This window comes from Cygnus atratus, chromosome 3, assembly GCF_013377495.2.
Source record: "Cygnus atratus isolate AKBS03 ecotype Queensland, Australia chromosome 3, CAtr_DNAZoo_HiC_assembly, whole genome shotgun sequence".
NCBI lineage: Eukaryota > Metazoa > Chordata > Aves > Anseriformes > Anatidae > Cygnus > Cygnus atratus.
In genome coordinates, this window is record NC_066364.1 from 66,313,703 (window position 1) to 66,335,645 (window position 21,943).

The following is a 21,943-nucleotide window of genomic DNA, read 5'->3' on the forward strand; positions in this document are numbered from 1 at the left end:
TATTTACCCGGAACTGGGATGGTGTTTCCAGTGTATTAAAATCTGAGGAAGAAGATATTCCATCTTCCAGGGTCTCCAGAAACACCTTCTGAAAATCCAGCATTTCTGGCAGGCTGCCGAACAACGACTCCATCTGTGAAAAACATCAGGCTATGAAGTACAGCACTGCATACATCTAACTGTGGTCTTGAGAAAACAGTCTGCTAAGGAGACGCCACACACAAAGAGGTCACAAAGGCCAGTAACATCTTCATTAATACTTTTTGAATGGGTTTTATAAAAAAGCTGTTACAAAACCCCAAAGATTTCTTAGCAGTTAAGTCAGAACAATTACCATTTAAAAAGAGTGACGCATGCACCAAACAGAAAGGCACTGACTGGTGTAATTCCTATTGTTATGTTCTTTGTTTTCCTTTTCTCTTGTGCTCTCAGCAATGAAAAACCCAAATGCCAAGGTCTTAACCCATAAAAGAATGAAAAGAATATCTTTCAGTTATTCCCTCACCTCATCTTGGGTAAGGAAGGTTTCATTTTGAAGAGGCTCCAGGTATAGCTCAAAGAGGCAGCTTAAGTCCTGCAAGAAACAGAATTTATTCACTTTTTATGTAACAGTTTGAAACTGCCCTTTATATGACAACTGTGGGATTACACGTAATTTTCAGGAGTAAGCTAGAGATAAAATTCCTTTTCTGTAACAAAGTCACCTGTGTGTTGTTAGCACTAAAGTGATTGCTAAATTAAAAGCAAATTGATTTCAGTGTAATGTTTGTGTTTCATCCTTAAGGCTTTACAGACTGATTATAACAAATTATGTTTTAGTATAGCATGAGGAGAAAATGTTACAGGTGGTGGCTTTCTAAAGAGTACAAAGGTCTGTGTATGTGAACAGCATCAATGTTTTAATCATGCATGTTAGATAAACCATATAAATAGCCACTCATTTAAACAGCAGCACTAATATTTGTAAGGACATACAACATTTTAAAATCCTATAGGTATTAAAGCATTCAGTTATATTGTCAGGGAGCCATAATTAGGGGCTGTTTCAGTCACTTCTTCAAAGAATTGGTGCCACTTTTGAAGACTTACTATCCCACACCAAAGCATGGCGGCAAGGTTGGGGCCCACACTGCAGGGCTCTGTGACCCTGAGAAAAGAAACGGCAGAAATTCTTATGGAGAAGGAATAATGGGCATCTCTTTGAGAACCCCATAATGAGCATTTACAATCTGCTAGGATTTTGCCTGGTACTACTGCACGTTTCAGTGACCTCCATGGTCATGCCTCCTTTGTTCAAGTGATTTCTCTATCAGAAACACCAGCTGGACATACACAGGGGATCATGTTCAGTAAAGTTTCCTCAAACTTTACAGCATATGGTTGTATTAGTGTGGGTGGATACTCTAAAAACAACAGCCTGAAAGTGTTTTCTCTTGTTTTCCATACACATTACTGCAGCAAGTGCTGATATCACTAAGTATGTTTTTTGAGATCAGGTAAATGATTCCTCCTTGCTGAAGGTCAATGATATCAAGCCTATCACATTTCTTTTGGCATTCAGCCAAATGAATTTTGAATTTATAAGAAGAAGAGACATATCTAACAAATTATGGGCTTATCAGTCAAAGGAGACATAAAATATATGATGTTACAAGCAACTGGAGTTGTGTCTTTTAGCTTTGCTGATTCAAAAATAATTAAGCACTATTTTCCACAGTTACACTTTTTTTAATAATTTGTAGGAGACTGTTCTGTTCTACCAGGATTTATTTTCATTTTGAAAACTATGGAAAAATCCCCTGGAAGACTCCAGTGTTCAAATACTGCAGATAACTACTCCCTACAAATTACCACTTTCCAATATAAATACAAATTGACTAAAATACAGCCTCTATAACAGCTTATTAAAACAACAGGAACAATTTAAGTAAGCAGACTCTGTATGTTATGACCCTCGTTACATAAAGGTAAGCATGAAATATATTAAGAGCATCTATAAGTCATGGCCAGCCTCAAAAAGAAGGGTGTAGCTAGCCAGGCTTTCTCTTTATTTATTACCTTGACATAGGATTTCTCAGTGTCCATAAGTTCCTGGATGACTTTCCTCAATCTCTCTGCATCAGAAAGGTGGCGAGCCAGTGGTCGTGGAGGTGGATCCTGGTTATCCTTCTGTCCTTCCATACTGCTCGCCTGGACTTCTTGGAAGTTTCGGCACAATGCGCTGATCTGTTCTGCACTCTGATAAATGAAGAGACAAGCACTGATGTTTTAGAATACAAACTGTACTATAATTATTTTTAAATTCCTCATATTTTGCTCTTGTTCCAAATTCAGGCTCCAGAGCATGTGCTGATTTTTGTCAAATGCATATCCTGATAGCTTTGAACAGCTTGAATTTGTAACAGATCTATCTAGATCATAACAGTAAAATTAAATAAAAACTTTCTAGCGCTTTTGCAGTGCAAAGAATTTAGAGTCTTTACATACAAGCTTGTGAGATGCAAAAGATGGGAGAGCATTCAGATATATCACGATTTGATTCTTTTGACAATAGCATCACACTATTTCCACCTCTCTTGCAACAATCACTACTTCAGAATAGAAGGAATTGGTAGATAAAGATCTTTTAAGCATCCAGAATAACTTGTATTTGTTGTCTGCTACCTGTATTGTGACGTGTGGCTTTGTTGCTGGTTGACCTGGGGGAGGGTTAGGGAGGTTGGTGTGTGTGTGTGGTTTTTTGTTCAAAAGGCCTGGATTGTCAAAAGATGTTTATTTTGCTTTCAAAAATGAGAAATGGAAACCTAAATTTTTGAAGTTTTTTAGAAGAATGATAAATATGGGGAAAAAACTGCAATATTTCAAGACAAGTTGGAGTCGGAACAGCAACAGTTAATCTTGTAAAGCAAAGATGGAGGAAAAAGAGATTTTCTGACACTATGAAATGGTTGTGTAGTTTGCTTTTGCATGACCACCACTAGTACCTGAGAGCAGCTTTTTCAGGCAATAATGCTTAGATTGAAAATCATTCCACTGTTCTCTTTCATATATAATATTTTCCTGAATATTGCTAACATTTTCCTAGAATATTGCTACCATTACCCAGTTCTACCTTAGCAACTGTTGGTATCCACCTCTTTATACTACATGAAACAATTTTTCTTAAGTGCTTCTGTCTTACGCACTCTCTCCGAGATAGTGGACAGTTGCACATGCTGTTCCACTGATTATTTCCTATTTAGTGAATGCACTCAAATGAGGACTACATGAATGCTGCCTTATTTCAAGTGGAAATCTTGTTTCATTGAAGAAATCAGGGCATGAGTGCATTTCAGAACTGTCTTGATCTGTACTCATTTTGTGTGAAAGCTGTTTCAAGTGACCCTTTTTGGATCTCCTGATTCACCACTGATTATGTGGAACTGCGAAGTTCACCAACATCCTGTGTCATCAAATGAGCAAATGCAGAAGTTATTCTGAAATGGAACTGGGCTATACTAAACCCTCTGTAAGGTGGAGGCTAAATGTACTAGCAATATTAAATCTCAGCCATTCACGTGAAAAAAACAGATACATCCCTCACACCTCTCTGTTGGAAATAAATGTTAAAATGTCAAAAACTTGCCACGTAGTCTGTATCACTCCAGAGCTTCCCAGCCTCCAGTTTTGAGCAATGCCACCACCTCTAAAAAAAGTTGTTACTTCCATCACTAAGATATGAAACCATCCTCCACAATCCTATCTAATGACAGCTTTCAGGACTCTGAAATTCAGATACGTACTGTATTTACAGCATTTATTAGGACCTGACAAAATGAAATGTGAACTGAATGGTGTTTGTTGGAATTACAGATACACACCGATGGAGTATGTTAAAAGAAAAAAGAAAAAAGAAAAAACACCTCTGTGCTACTTAAAATATTTAGTGTTTTGAAAATAAATCATAACTTCATTTAGTAAATGGTGGGGGGGGGGATTTTAAAACAACTTCTAAATAGCTCTAAAGTACTTGAGTTTTGTTTTCGTTGTTTTTGATGTCAAAGTTTTGCGTTTGTATCTGAATGACTCAGGTTTTGCGCTGTCTACAGCTCAAGGTGTGTGTGGGCAGCCTGATTTACATTAACATGATGCCTGATCAAGGGTACTAGATCAAGGACATGAGACGGCCTACTGAAAGCCAGTCATAAACATCATCATCATGCATAGTTTTACCAGGAGGAGTACAAAGTTCTCTATTCCTCCTCAATCACCACAGCACAAAGGGGTAGGAAAGGCAGATGCCGGAGAACACGCTGCATGTCATCCATACCCTCGGGTTTTGGGCTGGAGCTGTATCTGCCACCAAGAACCATGAAAGGCTACTCAATCAGAAGTTACACACACGTAAGTTATTGCACATCCACTCCTACACATTGCAAGAACCATAGAAGATGTAAGAATACATGTTGCCAGTGAAGCCACAAGGTGTACATTGGATTCTGGACCAAAAGCACAGTATTCATGAGGAACTTCATAATGATGAACAAATGGAAAGGAATAAAAATAACTCTTGCTCCCTGTTTCTTTCCAAAACTCCCCTACCACCTGGGTTGGGATCCCTATCCTTTTATGCAGCTCTGGATGCTGGTTTCCACCTCCCACACCAAACAATGTCCTGCTCTTTAAAACATCTAACTAGGAGGGCTCTAACGACAACCCCTAAGAACACATCTTTTATAGCAGGTGGGTGGGCAGGAAAGGCCCAGCCTCTGCCCTGTTACTGCTTGCAAGTGGAATTTCAAAGCTACCTTGGCTTTTTGGGTGTCAAAGCAGAGTTTAGCAGTCCAGTATCCTTGAACCAGGAAGCCTCAAGTGGAGCCCCAAGTTGACACTGCATCCTTGAGTTAAGGTGGGAATTAACCCTGAATTTGCTCTGAAAATGGCACTGCAGCACCTAACACTGGCAATTTGACTCTCAAATACGTCTGGTAAAGTCCTCGAGCACACAGCTTCTTTTATTTGCACAAGGCCACGACTGTGAGTTCTTAGTAAAAAATGGTCTATGCCAAACTTTATAGCATGCAGCCCATCAGAATAAAATTGTTAGTTGGTGGATAGAAAAGCCCAGGTGACTGACTGTGGCCAAGGCTGCAATGCAGCTGGGTATAGAGAAGAGCATACAATGGAAGCAACAAACCTTCCCCATAATCCATCACTTGAGCTCATGTATGCCACTTTCAGCAACAGTTGTAGGAAACTGCAAAGCAGCTTCAGCTTATCTTTGGCTCTGGACAGCAGACAGATAAGGCTAAAGATCCAAAAACTCAGACTAGTAGTGTTAGATTTGAATGGCAAAGTTGGGAAAGAGAATAGGAGGTTATGCAAGGTTTGACGAAAAGCTAGTACTTGCATTCCAGAATCAAGTTAAGCAGCACTTCTCCACTTTATTGGCTGCTTTCACAGATTTTCCAACAAAGCTGTGTAAACCCTTCTACCAGACTCAGCAGTCAAGGGAGGAAGCTTCTTGTCCCATAAACTCTCAGCTGCTAAAAAATGGAAATATATGTAGAAACAGCCTTGAGAAACTCTTTTTCATCCCTGTATGTTTATGACTCATAATTAGGTCCCACATCCTTTTGCATGGAGTATTCCTTATAAATGAGAATTGTTCACAGCAAACTTAGCAGGGAAAGTTCCAGTCCACATAATTGTCAGCTTGACCCATAGCTGTCAACCACTACAGTGGTGCTCAGCTTGTAAAATGAAGCATGTCCCATTTTCTATAATGTTCATGAGAAGAAATATTAGAGATTATTCCTTCAAAGTGAACAAAAGACACTCTTACAAGGAATGTCTTACAGATTTTCTTTGCTCCTTGCAGACAAGCATATCATCATCTGCGGCTGTGCTATCCCCACCAGAATTAAAAGTCTCCATAAAATTAATTGGTGAGAGTGCAGAAGACATTAATCAGCAGTGGTTAAGCTTTAGCACAACAATTTCATGGCTACCCCGTGACTTTCTACTAAATGATAGTGATTGAGAAAAAATGCTGCACAAGGTCAATTAGTGTTACGGTGTCTCTGCTCACTGCTGTTTATTCTACTCTCCTTTATACACCTCATGTACTCTGTCAGTAGGGTTTGGTGTGGTTTTTTTTTTGTTGTTGGTAGTGGTGGTGTTTTGTGTGTTGTTTTTTAAAGTGATGGAAAGGGAAAATATTGAATAGGCTTACAAAATTCTTCAGGCTGAGGAAGATTCCTTGGGAAGGTTACAACGGAGCATGTCCTTTGACAAGTTTCCAGATTCCTGTACCCTTGTGGAGGACACTGACCACACCAATGTGCAGATCACTAACCCTTTGAATTCTTTATCTAAAGAGGAAGCATATGCTCAGAAAGCAAGCTGCTGAAACAGATTAGTCTTGTATCCTTTAAAAATGAGCAGCTTATAGCCCAGAGCTGTCTGGTGTATATTTTTCCAGGAAGTAAGACTGGAAGCACCAGTCAGCAGAAGAAACACAATTACATGGGATTTTCAGAAAGAGCAACTAGCCAAAGACATTTTTACACCCCTCATTGTGAAGAAGGAAAGCCATTGGAGGTGTCCATCATGTTCCTTTTGTATCAGAAGACATTTCTCTCCAGAACAAAGGCAGGCCTAGCAGCCATCATGTTTTGTGTGTCTATCACTGTACAGACTTCTCTGTCACCCTCAGTCTGGCAAATACTTTGTAACCAAGTAATGCAAAAGACTGGATAGCCTTAGATCTGCAAGACTGCTGAAGAAAGCAGACGCATGTTGGACACCAATACAGTACAGGCACTCCTCTAAACTGTTTATTAAGACAGAAGAAATTCAGCACACTTTTACTGAAAACAGCCTTGTGGGATTTTCACCATGGGTTTCTGGGCAAGGCTGCTGCTCAGCTTTGGGCAATAGAAGTTAAAGTAGTAGATTCACTCATCACAACTTCTCTTTTGGTCTTTCTTTTTTTTTCCACAACTTCAAGGCCACTTAGAAGATGAAATTGTTCCTGACCGACACTGCTGAAATTCTGGGGGTCTTTTCTGTTTAGCTGTTTTTCTTGCCTGCCTTTTAATTAGAACACTTTACAAATTGCTAAAGGGAAATAGTCAAGGAGAAATAATGTCTTTCAGTCAGAACTTCCCAGTTTCAGTGAGATTTACATTAGCAAAGTTATCCTGTGCTGGTAATGCATGAAGGTATCACCAAACTTACGCAGAAATCAAAAGTGCAGTAAGAAGAGGGTTTGCTGCTCCCCTAACTCCTTCTTGACAGCAGAGGGCAAGGCCTGAAAGAAGGCCGAATGCAGGGCTCTGCAAGCCAACTAAGGCACAATTCATCTGACTCGGTGCCTAAGGTACAATAACATGAATTGTGTGGTGGGAAACCAGAGCCCTCCCTTGCCCATCTTTCTCCTTGGCTACACAGAAAGAACCTCGGGTGACTTTGGTGTTCAGTGGAAACGCGAGTTGTAAGCCAAGTCTGTGAGATGGGGTCTGGGCCCAAGAGCCTGCAGCAGCCTGGCCCCAAGGAGCAGCAGCTCCTGCTGAGCTCGCAGATGCTGTGCTCAGCTTCTCTGGAAATCACTCACTGAAGTCATTGGATCCAAGGCATATCAAAGGTAAATGCAAACCAGAAATCATTTCCATCGCACAAGGTTAAACCCTGACCACGCAAAATGTAAAGACAAGGGAAAAGAGCATAAAAAAAAGCAAAGAGAGAGGAACCCTGACAGCCCAAGTCACAACAAGGACGGAGACTCTCATCAGGTAACATCAAAGCACAAAATGCAGACTTTCCCACACCCTGACCCTGTGAAAGTATTGTCTCTCCCCTTTCCCAGGTCCTTATCCTGATGCTGCCAATCTTTAATACAGAAGGCTCGTGTATTTTTCTACCATCTGTGTAATATATTTACTGTCTTCTTATATTTCCCAGACATTCCTTGATTGGAGTTCTTAATTTTTCCATGTTTTTTCTACAATCCCAAACTACTTGTCAAAAACCAGGGAAATGGTTAAAACTGGTCAAAATTAATGCTGCGGATATTTCCAAATTTTCCTGAAGAATCATGTTAAAACCATCCCACCTCTTGTCAAAATCCGGATCGTCACTTAGTCCTTTCTCTGACAGACACAAGAAATAACCATTTGCTGGAGCTCAGTAGCAAGCAGCATACACAACCAACCAACACCCCCCCCCCCAAAAAATTCAGAAAGCCCAAACCTTTTCCAGTGCAGCACACTGATATAAACTCACCCACCGAGTGCACGTTACCAGCATCCACTCCCTGATTATCGGAGCTGCTATTCACCAAGCACAGAGACCCTGGCAGGGGCATGCAGCCCGGTCCCCCACCCCAGCCCTCCCGGCCGCCGCTGATGAACTCACCATAGAAAACATCCTGTGCAGGGAGCCGTAAGCTGCTGCTGCCTGCTGCTGGGTTTTGCGAGCCAACGCTAAACTCTTCGCTCTGGTTTTACTCCTCCTGAAGGCGGGCATTGTGGCTCGTGAATACAAAGTTTGCCAAAGGAAAGGGCCCGTCTAAAGGAAGGCAGGGACGCTTCGGTCTCCCACGAGCACACCTTCTCTCTGTGCTCAGCCACAGCGTGCCAGCACATGCAAACACAGTGCACAAGTTTTTCCTTTTGTGCAGCAGATTAACAAAACACTGTCAACGTCCCAGTTTAAATGGGACACAAGAAACTGCCATGCCTCCCGTTATTACTACAAACACAGTGAAAACCTGCCAGATGAGAAGATTTTTTATACATTGCCTGATGTAGCAAATGCTGGACAAAGTGCAGTTATAGCAAGGGAATGTGGGTTTTATCTCCCCAGAAATGTACCTGCCTTTCTGCCTGTGAAATTTACTGCATAAACACAAAACATCAGGTGCTTTGAGAAAATTAGCCAAATACCTAAAAATATCTAGAGGGTGCTGACTGCCCTGAAGGTCAGTGTGAATTATCAATGGTACTGATGCTCTGTCAAGGGTATATGCCACTAAATGGTGTGGCATACAAATGAACTTACAATGATAAAATGAGAAACAAATAGGCAGCTCTCTGCAAGATTTGTTCACATAATTGTGCTTGTCCTTTGTTTGAACTTTCTCATAGTAATTACATCAATAAAAAGAAATGTAAACTGTGCTCAGTAATAAATTCAGGCTTGAAAGTAAAAGTACCCATGTTGATATATTTACGCAAAACAATCAAGTCCACAGACTATTCTAAGCACAATGCAACTTTGAATATAACATTATAGGACATTACACCATGGAGCTGAAGAGTTACAAGACTGACAAGCAATTCATTAATAAAAGGAGAACTATACCAGTGGCATAATAAAACACAGTAACTCCCATGTTCTCTCTATTACAGCACTGTTAGGGTGCCAGGATGCTAAGATATAAGGCTTCATTCAGCACTGCCCTTGCCAACCACCTCTTTGCTCTCTCACAACCCTTTTTCTTGCATCCAGATGACACACTAAGCCTGGGCGCCTATATCCTTGGTTATGAGTGTGCTACTTCAGAGGTTTCAAGGATATTCACCTCTCTACAAGCAAGGGAATAACATAGCCTTCTCCTTTAATTACTGCAATTAAACTTACATGCATCTCTTTCCAAACCGTTAGCACAACTTGACAGCTCAGCATTTGCCAAACCATATAGCTCAGCAGCCGGGCAGCACACTATCAGAAGAACAAGGATGCTGGCTCCCTGAAACAACATGCTGCTGATAAAGCACACAGAACACATCAAAGGAGTAGGAACCGTTCATTTAGCTGATGTTTTTTAAGGACTGGGCTATTTTGCAGACAGATATCAGATTTACTGGGCAAGACAACTGTGCAACAGAAAACTGAAGGAATGGTCTCAAAGGAGTCAGATTTTTCAGGATACACAGCCTGGTATAAAAATCCAATTACATGGACCACCGTGTAGCATATACATATTACATTTCTTATCCATCATTCGTGGTTGCTTCTGCAGTAGTCCACAGATACTAGGGATCCACTGATCAAGTTCAAGAATGAAAAAAAGGAAAAAAAATATCACTAGTTTTCTGAAACCAAATGTTTACAGTACCACACATGGTGCTGAAAAAATCAGTGACAGATGTCAGGTCAACATTTATCAAGAGTTTATCTATACTGTCACGAAAGGCATTGTTTCAGCTTTGTTTTTAAAATCAGCATGAGTTGTGGCAACTTCAAGCTCTGTTTTTGTAACAGATATATATTAAAAACACAGTGCATCCACTGGGACCGGAAAAAAAAAAAAAAAAGGCTGCCAAATTTGAGGTCCAAGCGATGTCGTCAATCTTGATTTAAAAAAAACAAAAAACAAAAAACAAACAGGACAGGACTTTTTAATTCCATATTAGGAAGTTATTCTTCCCCAGATTTGCTAATTAAGCCTGAGTTATTAGCTAGCCATATGCCAGCTAAAAGATGTTACCAATTAACAGATTTTTTTTAACGTGTGTTCATTAGGAAAAAAAAAAAACAATGTTTTAGTAATATTTCCAACTCCTGTTGAGGGACTGGGATAAATCAAAAGGTAAAAAAACGGAAACTAAAACAAATCAAATATCAAATGAATGAAAAAGCCTTTTCTTTAGCATTTCTTCTTCTCCAGAAACATGAAACAAACATTCAATCCCTCTTTAGGTATATGCCTCCTAAGTAAAATTTACACACAAAATAATCAATCACCTTGAAATACTTTTAAGATGACTGGAAAAACGACACAGTCTCATTGTTTGTTCCTGTGTGCTTTGAGTAACACTCTTTCCCTTTAGAGACATCTGTTTTTCATCTTTCCATTTCAGCGGCACCAGGCTTGATAGTTACCATAACAGTAACCTCCTTCGCAATGCAGGCTTCCCTCTATTGTCCCGATGCATCTAGGTGCACTTAGCTGCACAGAGTTCGTTTCCCATCCTGCTTTTGCCCTTAATCCATGAAGGTAAAAGGCTAATTTTGCTCTGTCTCTATCCGCTTTGAATTAAAGGAAACAGCGGCTTGCCTCTGCGACAACTCTGAGCACTTGTGGGCTAACTTTTAACATTGTTCAGGACCACTGGTGAAGCAGAAAAATAACTTGTATAGCAACATATATTTTGTATATGTATATGTACAATACATATGTAAGTTATCTTGGACTAAACAGGAGCTCTGTCATATTAGTAGTCTCAAAGCATTGCAATCTCTAAGCTCATGCTTAATTCAGCGGGTCTCTAGATCTCTACAGTGATCTAGAAGGACTTTGTTTTTCACTTCTTATAAATGTGGGTGGATGATTTTTCTCAGTATTTTTGTCATTCTTATTATGCTAATAACATGCTTTAAAATGTCTTTAAAACATATTTCCAAAGCATAATTGACCAAAATGAAGACACTTGCTTTAATTCCAGTGCTTAAAAGAGTTAATGTTCCAAATGTTTAAAATGAATTCTGATTTAATTTTTAATTCCAAGCATCTTAAATACTGTTTTTAACATTTTCACCCAAAGTGTTTTGTGCTGAATACAAAAACTTTTTTGAGTGCCGAATTAGAAACTATGGCAACCATTAAGACATTATCTTTGCAGTTGCATTCATCTTTCACAACATATTTCCGCAAAGTGCCTTCTTTAGAGTCAGAGAAGGCAACCCTTACCTTTTCGGGCATATTGAATCTCAAATGTTCAAAGATGCAATAATCCCACTGTAAAGACAGAGGCAGACCCCTCAACTCCACACCGACCCTTTCCCTGGTTTCAGTGGGCTTTTACTTTGGCATTACAGGAGGATTCGGCTGTCTCAGAAGGAAATAATTAATCAGAATGTGAATGAAGGTCTAGATGTGCCCACAGTATGCTGACAAGCAGAGACAGGCACACAAGCGCTACGGACAGCAGGTAATGAAGCATGAAAATCTCTTGGCAGCTCCCTGAGTATCTGACTCAACTGATCCCATAATTTCTTAATTCTCCCCCCTCTTCCTTCCTTTCAGGTATCTTTTTGTTTTTGCAGAATCTTCTGCAGGTGCTGGATTTTTTCAGTTTTGGCTTTTCAGATCTACCTTTGGCTCTACAAGTTCCTGACAGAAGAAAATAGGAATCAAAGCCTAACGAAAGTGCACAAGGGTACCCGGGATGCAGTAGTTGTCTGAAATCCTGTACAGCGACTTTGTGCCCTGTGTGTGATGCATTGTGTGCGACACTGTGTGCAACTTTGAAGTGACTTTGTGTCCTGTGGATAAATGCTGGGCACATCACATACCTCAGCATGCACTAAAATTGTGCTTAAATGCTTCTCCGTGGCAAGGGGGAAAACATATGTTATTGTCAGCACTGTAATGGAACAGTATCTCAGTCTTTAAAAAAAAGGCAAACAAACAAAAACCACATAAATCTACAGCTGGCAGAGAGCTTTTCCACTTCCCCAAGTCTGTCAGCAGCATGACTAGGTATCTCTGCCTTCCATTTCAAAGTGAAATGCAGCCATCCTGTCCTGTACTGCAGGCGATCAAGGTTGCCTTTGGATGCCCAGCGTGGTGGATGCTAATGAAGATTCCTGTCCTTCATCAGTGAAATCAAAAGCATCTCCAGTGACGTTGCCAACCATATTTTGTGCCAATGAACCAACACTGTTCTCACATGCTTCTCTTTTTACCTGCAGCCCCAGGTCTTTTTCCCAGAAGACCAGGAAGACAAGCTGCATTATAACTTGTCTCTCACTGGCTTCTTACATTTGCAAGCATCAACAGAGTTTCTTCACCTGACCAAAACCATCTGCACAGTTTACACTGAAAACTGTCACCATACTTTTGAGAGGGCATTTCCTTCAGTCAGAGGAAAAACAACCACCACCTCCTCTCCAAGCTCCAGCAAGGCAATGTAACAGCACAAAGCACAACAACACAAGTTCACACCTCTGTCTGCATGCAAGAACTGCACAAGCTCCTTTTGCTTTTGTTTCTTGCCATTCTCATGCCTCCCCACCAGTAAGCACATATGCAGCTCTCCATCTAGAGCTTGAGTTAGTGTCTGGTTACAGGCTCACTCTAGATATAGGACATTTCATGCTTAAAGCTTTATGTCTTCAAGGCTCCCCATTACATTAGTCAAGACAGGCAACTTGCATTCGAATTTTAGGTTATCCATAGGATAGCTCTGCTGCATATGAAGAACTGCTTGACAAAGGCAACAAAGTGAAATCCAGGACTGGGGTTAGAAGCAAGCACTCACTGGTAAGTTTAAGCCTTCTGTAACCTAGTGCATCAGTTTTGGTGCTTTCTCCAGGGAATGGAATAAAGTACTGAAACCTAAAGTTATTAGCAAAACGCTTACAGACTTCCAACAGGCCACGAGTGAAAACTCATGTCACTGATACCCTCCTGAAAAGGGTGCATGATGACAGCAGGGCTTTGGCTCCACATTGCTGGAGCCAGCCCCTCTGGTTGGGCTCACTGCAGGCTGAGCTGTCTGCAAGGGAAGTGCAATAATTAACAGAGCTCCCCACGGCCTCTGTTGTGCTTTCAGTACAGAACTGTCCCCTCCAGGCAGAAATGAATCAAGGAAAACCACTGCTGAGGAACATGCTTTTTTCCCATGTTAGCTCCCAGACTCCCTAAATGCATCTCACATCTGGAAAGAAATGACACTGGGATTGAAGAGGTGTATACACGATTTTGAGAGCACTACGTTTATCATTGTGAAATCCCTTTCCTACAAAGAACAGAAGAAGGAATGCTAATTGCGGACTACTCCCCAAGCTTTTGGATCTCGTCAACTGCTGAAGAGAAGTTCTCACGATGGAAATTAGGGAAAAATTCTTAATGTCCTATGGATGTTGAGTAGACCTTCAGGCAGACAGTTCTCTTGCAATTAAGGACATGCTGTGCAAGCAGAAACTGCCTGGGTACTGCAAAATAGAGCTAATAAGAAGCTATCACCATGAACATCATTTAACTGTAATTGCCTCCATGCATAAAATAGGTTTGGGACCACATGGGCGTACTGGTAGTTGTTAACTCCTCTTGTTTTACTTTTCCCAGAGGGTCTCGTCCCCTGTTGAGCTTCTGGTCATTTCTACTTCTTTCTTTCAACTTAACTCAACAATTGGTGTTTACTTGATTAATAATATTCACCTTTCAAGATTTTTTTGTTTTTGCTTAAAATTACTCCTTGCACACACTTATTTATTTAATTTCCCCCTAGTTTTATTTCAACATTAATGTTTCTTTGGGGATGCTTTGTGGGTAGGGATCACTAGCTGACTAGCAAGAACAGATGCCACTATAGTGAATGGAGAGAAATATGGCCCTGAAAACCACCAGACCCATGCTGAACATATATGCACAGTCACCCTATCCTAAATGCAATCAAAACACAATTTTTACGTTCCAGTTTTGATGTTTTATGCAAAATATTATTGCAAATCTTCCTTCCAACTCGGTATATTTTAGTAAATCTTTAACTTTCTCACTCAAAAATCATACCAGGAAATTGTTTAACTTTGGTGGGGAAGAATAAACCCTTCTTGACATGTACCCATTAACGGCCATCCAGTGCTTACATACACCTTCAGACTGATGATCCTTATATCATTTCTGAGAGTGGATGAGTGTCATCACCAGATCAAAATAAATAAACAAACCACCACAACTGAACATATAGGATTACATTTACTGACAGTGCCTATAGAAGGCTGTTGGGTGTGTTTTGAATAATGGTGTCCTGAACTATCCCACAGCACATATGCTATAGATCACATGCTTGTACAATGTTTTCTAGGTAATAAATTAGAGGAATATATCATTTCTAGCATCCACTTGCTTTCTTCTGGAAGAAGAAATGTCATTCAAATCATCCATAAACATTAAACAATTATGTTAATTTTCTGCTAAGATGGGACTATATGAGTAATGATTACTAACTGCTTTAGCTTCCATTATTCCGTGACAGCTGCTGCCATTGCCCCCTTCCTCCCCCCAAAACCAAACCAACCACCACCTTTTTTTTTAACAAATGGGTGTTCAGACAGACTAGCAATGGGATACACACTCTTACACTCAGGTTTGAACCTAGAACACCATATAGAACACCTGGGGATTTTTACTCTTTTCTGCACGAGAAGTTGATGGCTTTAGTGCTGCTTCTAATGAAGGGTCTTCCACACTAGTTTTAGATAGGTTCACAAGAAATCATTATTTTTTTAACCTTACGAAGAGCATCCCTCCAGTACATGGCTGCACTGTATACACCAGAGGCCGAAACACTATATGCAGCAAACTTGTTACAATACTCACTGATTTTTATTACAGAAATAGCTGTGTGAAATCAGCTAATACGTAACAAAAATGTCCTTTTTGAAATCATGCTGCAATTTGCCTTTGTTGGAAGCGCTGTTTTGGGAAGCTTGTTGTGATAAGTGTTGCCTTCTGACCCAGTCTCAATCTTTCCAATTACACCACTCAGGGACCATCTGACACGCAATCCAAATGCTCAGTTGCACTTATTTTTAGATGGTCTGGAAATAAAACCTCATAGTCGAAACATCATAGTTGAAACATCGACTTCTCACTACACCTGCCAGAGCTCCTTTCTGGCAAATGAGGGACTGTCCAACACTGGCATCGCAGTAAACAGAAAACACAAGCTTCAAAAGCACTGAAAAGATTATTTGACATTACATAAAAAACTCTAGCATCCAAAAGCAGATTCTGAAATGCACAAGTTTGTACAATATATTTTTTCTACTTTTGGTTTGCACAGCGAAGCAAAGGCAATTTTGTAAGAGTCTCTATACCCAACTTATTCCCAAAATCTCTTTTACTTCATTATTTGAAAGAAATACAGAACCACTTCAAAAACATTATGAAATCAAACCTGTTGGCCATTCTGTAGAAAGCAAATTCTTGTTAACATTCAAAGTTTCTCATCACACTAGCTTTCATTTCTGCATCTGCAATGTTAATTTTTGAAGATGCCAGCATAAAGCCATTTTGCATTCATTGACTATTTTTAACTTGACTACAAAGTATCACACTAGCTATTTTTCTTAAGTGTGAAGTTATCCATCTTTGTTATACTCTATGATATAACTGAGAATGTAATAGTTATTTCATATGGTTGCATAGCTTACTCTACATTTTTTTTATTATGATCTGTAAAATATTTGAAATGAAAATATATCTTCCCCCCCCACACACAGATGCATTTATATGAAGATCTGTCTTTCCTTCTGTTGAAATTTATTTTGATTTGGAAAATAGTCGTCTCTGATCATATGCAAAAGATTTAGAGTAATTGAAAATCAGATCGCAACATGTTGTCTCAACTCCTATCCTTACGATAGGAGTTACATATATGGTAAAATTTCATCTTTTAGCTATGCTTATCTTTCATAAGGGGATATTCTCAAAATATTGCAAATACAAAGTAAAGTTAAGCATAGTAGTACAAGACTACTGAAGTTAATTTAGAGGAAACCATGGGCTAGAGAAAGGATTTCTAACTGATATGGATTGCAAATAGAAATCACAAGTAACTAAAGGAAAAGTTGTATTCTGCATTCAGTTTCATGCTACTGTGATACACAGAGACCTTGATTCTTGGCAACTGTCAACATGCTAGGATTTAACAGAGCACCAGGGGCACTGACAATTAGTTCTCAAAATGATTAAACACAACTAAACCTAATTGCACTGACAGGCATACCGAATCCCCCGATTTTCTGAGGTCCTCTATTCTTCTGTCAACAGGACGCCTACATACTCCAGAACCAACAATTGCAGGGATGATTTGCCACTGCCACATAAACAGTATTTTAACACAGTTTGTAAATGTACTGCAGCAAAATGTGCGAGGGGTATAACATCTATCCTTGGTAAATGAAAGAGAAAACAAATATAAAGCAAGTTTTCATTAAAGGTATAAATGAGACATCCCAGAGAATATAGAGCTGACAAAACTAATGAGCATCTGGAATGGATGGTTCTTGACATGCGTGTGTTTTTAATAATACTTTATAACTGAAGGAGCAGTTTCGGTTTCTAGAATAAAATAATCCTCTATTGTCCTTCTAATTCATTAGTTAACTCAGATGAAAGACAAACACAAGGCTCTACAAAATTCATTCATTTCTTGGACTACAAAAAATGAATGAGCGCATGTTTGAGTGTAGTACACATGAAACAAAAGACTTTTTCCTTTGAAATTACTTCCGAAATGCCTCCCTGCATTTTCAGTTGAGTCTAACCTTGAAGAGAATAATAATGAAAATCAACCGAACAAAAATGTTCCAAATGAGAAACTTAAAATCCAGGAATCAAACATGCAACCATTACATGGAAAGCTTTAAGATTGCTTTTTATTTACTTACATTTTATGGGAAACAAATCAAACAAACTTCAAAGGAGTCTGCTCCCTCAGAGCCACGTAATTACATCTACAGCTGTTGTCAACTGGGAAATGAGCATGTCTAGCTGCTTCTCCTCTGAAATAATCCCAAACTGCCTGTTGTTCCAGGCTGTGCTCAGAACCTCCTAGTGCCACCAACGTCCTCTCCACGAAGCTGTGGCTACAGATCTTCTCTCCCCCATACTTCTGCAACATTGCGTAACACTGAGGTGTCTGCACTACTGGTCTCCCACAGGCATGGATCAAGTTAGCACAGCCAGGAAACAGAAGGCAAAGGGGGAAAAAAAATCCAGATGCTGTGCTTTTTGAGGCTGCACGATTTCCGCAGACTACCTTTTATTAGCAATAGCTATTGTTCATCTGGTGAGCAGTCCCAAATCACAGCTATAAAAACAGAAATCATTTTAATGCTTTTTATACCCAATCACTGAAGCACATATAGTATATGCTGCTTCCTAAATTTACTGTGAGCTTTTTTTTTTTTTTTAATTCTCCATCTATTGGAGAAATCAAAAGGGTCAGACAAAAGCTCTGACAGTAATAGGCACCCTCCAACAGAAAGGCGGCAATCAATTACAAACCATTTGCAGAAATTGTAGAGCTGTCACAGACTCGTTTACAGCTGCAGTTCAAGTCAGACTGCCTTTGATTGCCAAGCCATTTCTTCCTCCTTGCACCAAGAAAACTAGGACAGCTTCGAATAGTTTTTAACAAAAGGACACTAGCAGACCCACACGCCAGCCCAAGACTTGCAATATGGTATGGGCAGTTATTGCAACATATTGTGCACAAGTCATTAATGCTGATAGATGTGACAGATCTTCAGCTGGAGAGAGGACAGGGAGCAGACCTGTCTGTTTTCCCCTCTTTCTTTTTGAACTACAACTGCAGCACATAATTCAGAGCATCAAGACAAATTTAGCATGTTCAGAGCAACAACGGCCTTAAATGAATTGTTCTCTGTGCATTTAAATCTGATGAACTCTCCCTAATTTCCTACTATTTGCTGTATTTGACATGGACAATCAGGAGTGACTTTGACAAGCAAAGCCTTTGTTTCTTGCCTAAAGTGAAGTTTAAGCCCAAGAGCCTCCTCCCGTCCAGCAGGACGGGTGCTCAGTCCTGTTTGTGCACCCTGGCAAGGAGGGCACCACAAGGCACCTGGGCTGCAGGAGGGACCTTGCCAAGCACCAGGCTCACATGGCCAGACACTGCCTGAGCCTAGGTGTCACCTCGGCTGGGTTCTCACAAAGCAGGTGGCAGGTGCCTTGACCCCCGACCGTAACACACTGCATACATCCTAGAACTGGACAGTAGAGAAATCTGCATTGCCACTTCCAAAGGAGTAATGGGTCCTACGGTGAGAAAAATTTTCCTAGGATTTATTCTTTACTGGTTGCAAAGACGTTTTAGAAGTGTAACCAAGGTGGAACACAAGACACAAATTATCTCTGTGGGAATCCCCTGTGAAGCTGGAAATAAGCTAAAGGCCCCAAATCACTGGGTGTCTCCTTACTCTCAGGGGAAACTGCATAAAGTCACCTATAGTGGACTGAAATAATTACCAAAAAAATGCTAAATGTAAAAGAGGATCAGTTCTTCTCAGTAAGGTGTGGCTAGGGGCACAATGCATCTTCTTCATTTTAGTCCTCCAAGATTTTACATTTGCCTTACCTTTCTACCCTTTGTCTTATCTCTGCTTCCCCATCTAAAAATTTCATTCAACCTAGTAAAAAACAATAATATATTCCAGAACTATATAAACTTTTTTCTTTTTTTTATGTAATTGTGTAATGCAAGTGTTCTCACAGATTTGATTTGAGATACGACCAACTCATCAACAGAAGTAACAAAAACACTTCTGCTGTCAGAACGCCAGTAACTAGTAAAATCATTACCACAGATGTGAAAACTACCCATGCTAGCAGTTGGAGGGTTCAAAAGAATATGCACTTGAGCTGGACTCAGATTGCAATTTGAATGACAGAGCAAAATGGACAAAAAAGTACTCTTTGAATACCAATGTATTCAAAGGTTGACACATCAATTCTGGGGGTTCCTGCCTCAGTCTCCAAAGCCCTGACTGAGAGAAGGTTTGAGTAGCCATTACTCTAGCTGGTGTTAAACAGAAACTGCAGGTGCATAATGGTTCCCCAAATTAGACAGCAGGAATCACTGGGCTCCCCAAAACTGTCTCTCTTAAAGTCTGTAGTCCAGTCTGAAATTACTAATGTTAAGTAAGTGTTGCTATGCTCTCTGCAATCTTAACAACAAGCCTTAAAAGTATCAGCAATATATATATATATATTATATATACATACATACGTATGTATGTATTACATGAACTGGATTAGTTAAAAAGCTATAGCAGTTTCACTGTTCTCTGGAGAAGTGGGTTCAAGCAACACATAAAGATAAATTTGATGAGTTTCCACCTACTTGCTATTTGCCCCTATCACAATGCTTTTGGAGATGCAGCAGCTATTCCTGAGATGCTGATCTGTCAGCATGACCTCAAGATAACAAAACACTAAGTACACTAATAGGCATTCAATTTTTCCAAATTAGTGTCATACATTACATTCTTCCCCCCAGAACACAGAGCATTAACAGTAAGACACCGCTGCCTTTTTGTTTATAAGGATTGTTACATCAACCACGTTCTTACCCTGAAAGGTGTATCAGTCTTCTCCCTGTGTGGCACTTGGTCCAGAGTGCCATCAGTACTGCTCCTTTTCAAGCTGGATGTGACATCGGGTACATTACTAAAATCTGCATTTGAGAGAAAACAAATAATTTAGAAGGTTAGAGGAGAGGAACAGCAAAAGCATTTGCTTTTATCTGCAGATATTTTCAATGTCTAGCAGAATTACTATAGGGGGACAGAAGGAATACAAGATTTGCCACTCACCCCTATCACCTGGAAAATAACACAAGAGGTCAAAACAAGAGAAACTATGCCCGCAAACTCTGCTTTCAAAACAACAAGCTGGACTTCTAAGACCATCTGAAGCAATAAGTGTATCTGATCTACAAAAATAAACCTCACGTTCTTGCTAGCGGCATGCTTTCTAAGGTAGCATTATCTATAATCAGCACACTCTGTGCTGAGACAACCAATGAGGATAATTAAATGCACTCAGTAGTTCTCCTTGGATGAGCACACTATTTGACATGACTTAGTACTGAATCCCTTAAAGATTTAAAAAGAAAAGAGAATTTTGCCTTGGAACAAGGCAAATAATACCGACAAAATCTCTTCCTCTTACCAACAGTTTACCAATTTTACTAAGTTTGGAGTCCAAATACGTAGCACCTGGTACAATGCAAAAAAAAAAAAGAAAAAGAAAAGAGTAAGAGGCACTGCCCTACTCTCCCCATTGACAGGCTGTAGCTATCAATAACATTTGTGTAAACTCAAGATCTATCAAACAATGCTGAACATTCATATAAAATAAGGAATTTTTCTCATTACATTTCCTCAATTGGCTGCTTAAAATCTGTAGAGACATTTTTAATTAAAACTCTAAGAACTGAAGTAAAATCCCTCTGATCTTTGATCTGCAGCGTTATCAACCCAAGCCATTAAAATAATAAAGCAGATACTAAAACACTAATGAAGATTTTTAGCAACCTCATATTACAAAATAGTAATAAAATGAAGGTTTGGTGCTTGGTTTTTGTTGTTGTTGTTTTAATTTGATACTTTGTCTTCCATCCTGTAAGCCTCTATGGCATAATTAACACCACATTTTCAAACTTTCCTTAACACCTACAAATGCTGGAGATTTATTTTTAAGTGAAAGCAGAGATTCGCATTTAATCACTGACTCCAGAAACTGAGGCGATAATTGGAACAAGTAGCACTCATCTTGCAATAGAATCATGAGAGACTGCAATAATAAAATCGTGAAGGACAACAGTCCCTCTCCACCTGGGTGCTTAAACCCTGAAGCAGGGCTTTTTTTTTTTTTTTTTTGCCATTTTCATTTCTAATATGAAGCAGTTGTTGTATCCTCTGCATCATCTCATTTTGATGGAGAGCTACCGACCAAACCTCCCTTTCCCAGTCAGCTCAGCGATCTCTCTGCAATCGGGCTTCACTCTGCAAATCTGGCTGAGGGCAGGGCCTTGCTGCTGTCCTGTCCCCACAGAGTGGAAGCAGCTCCTGTCAGCAAGGATTCGCAGACACAGACTGAAATGGAGAGAGAAGTGGGAATTTTAGGCCCAAAAGACCACCTTGCAGCCCACAGGGGGCTTTCCTGGGAAGACGAAACATGGCAGAAATGCTTCACAAGAAAGCCAGAGAGAAAGATGCAAATGTTGCTTTCTCCCTGAGGATACTGTGAGGAAATGACTCAGCGTGATGTCATCTTGAAACTTTATTTTTCCATATGTTATTAAGGAGCCTATGTCAAGCTTAGTGTCAAGGTTGACACTTTCCACCCAGGTACCAAAGACTAGATTACTCTGTCATTTCCCTATCCGTGTAGGACCAGTGTCCCATCACTCTTCTC

At 39.9% G+C, this 21,943-nt stretch overlaps 1 protein-coding gene across 14 annotated transcripts in view; it reads right to left on the reverse strand.

Annotated features, from left to right (window-relative positions):
* The window catches only part of TIAM2 (TIAM Rac1 associated GEF 2), a 170,621-nt gene that overhangs the window by 10,672 nt on the left and 138,006 nt on the right, over nt 1-21,943 (reverse strand). For all 14 annotated transcript variants that reach the window (XM_050710027.1, XM_050710016.1, XM_050710020.1 and 11 more), the window contains 4 exons: nt 20,095-20,198; nt 2,059-2,238; nt 506-574; nt 8-133 (listed from right to left, as the gene is read on the reverse strand). In XM_050710027.1, the coding sequence (XP_050565984.1) occupies nt 8-133; nt 506-574; nt 2,059-2,238; nt 20,095-20,198 (479 nt within the window). The remainder of the gene's footprint in view (nt 1-7; nt 134-505; nt 575-2,058; nt 2,239-20,094; nt 20,199-21,943) is intronic.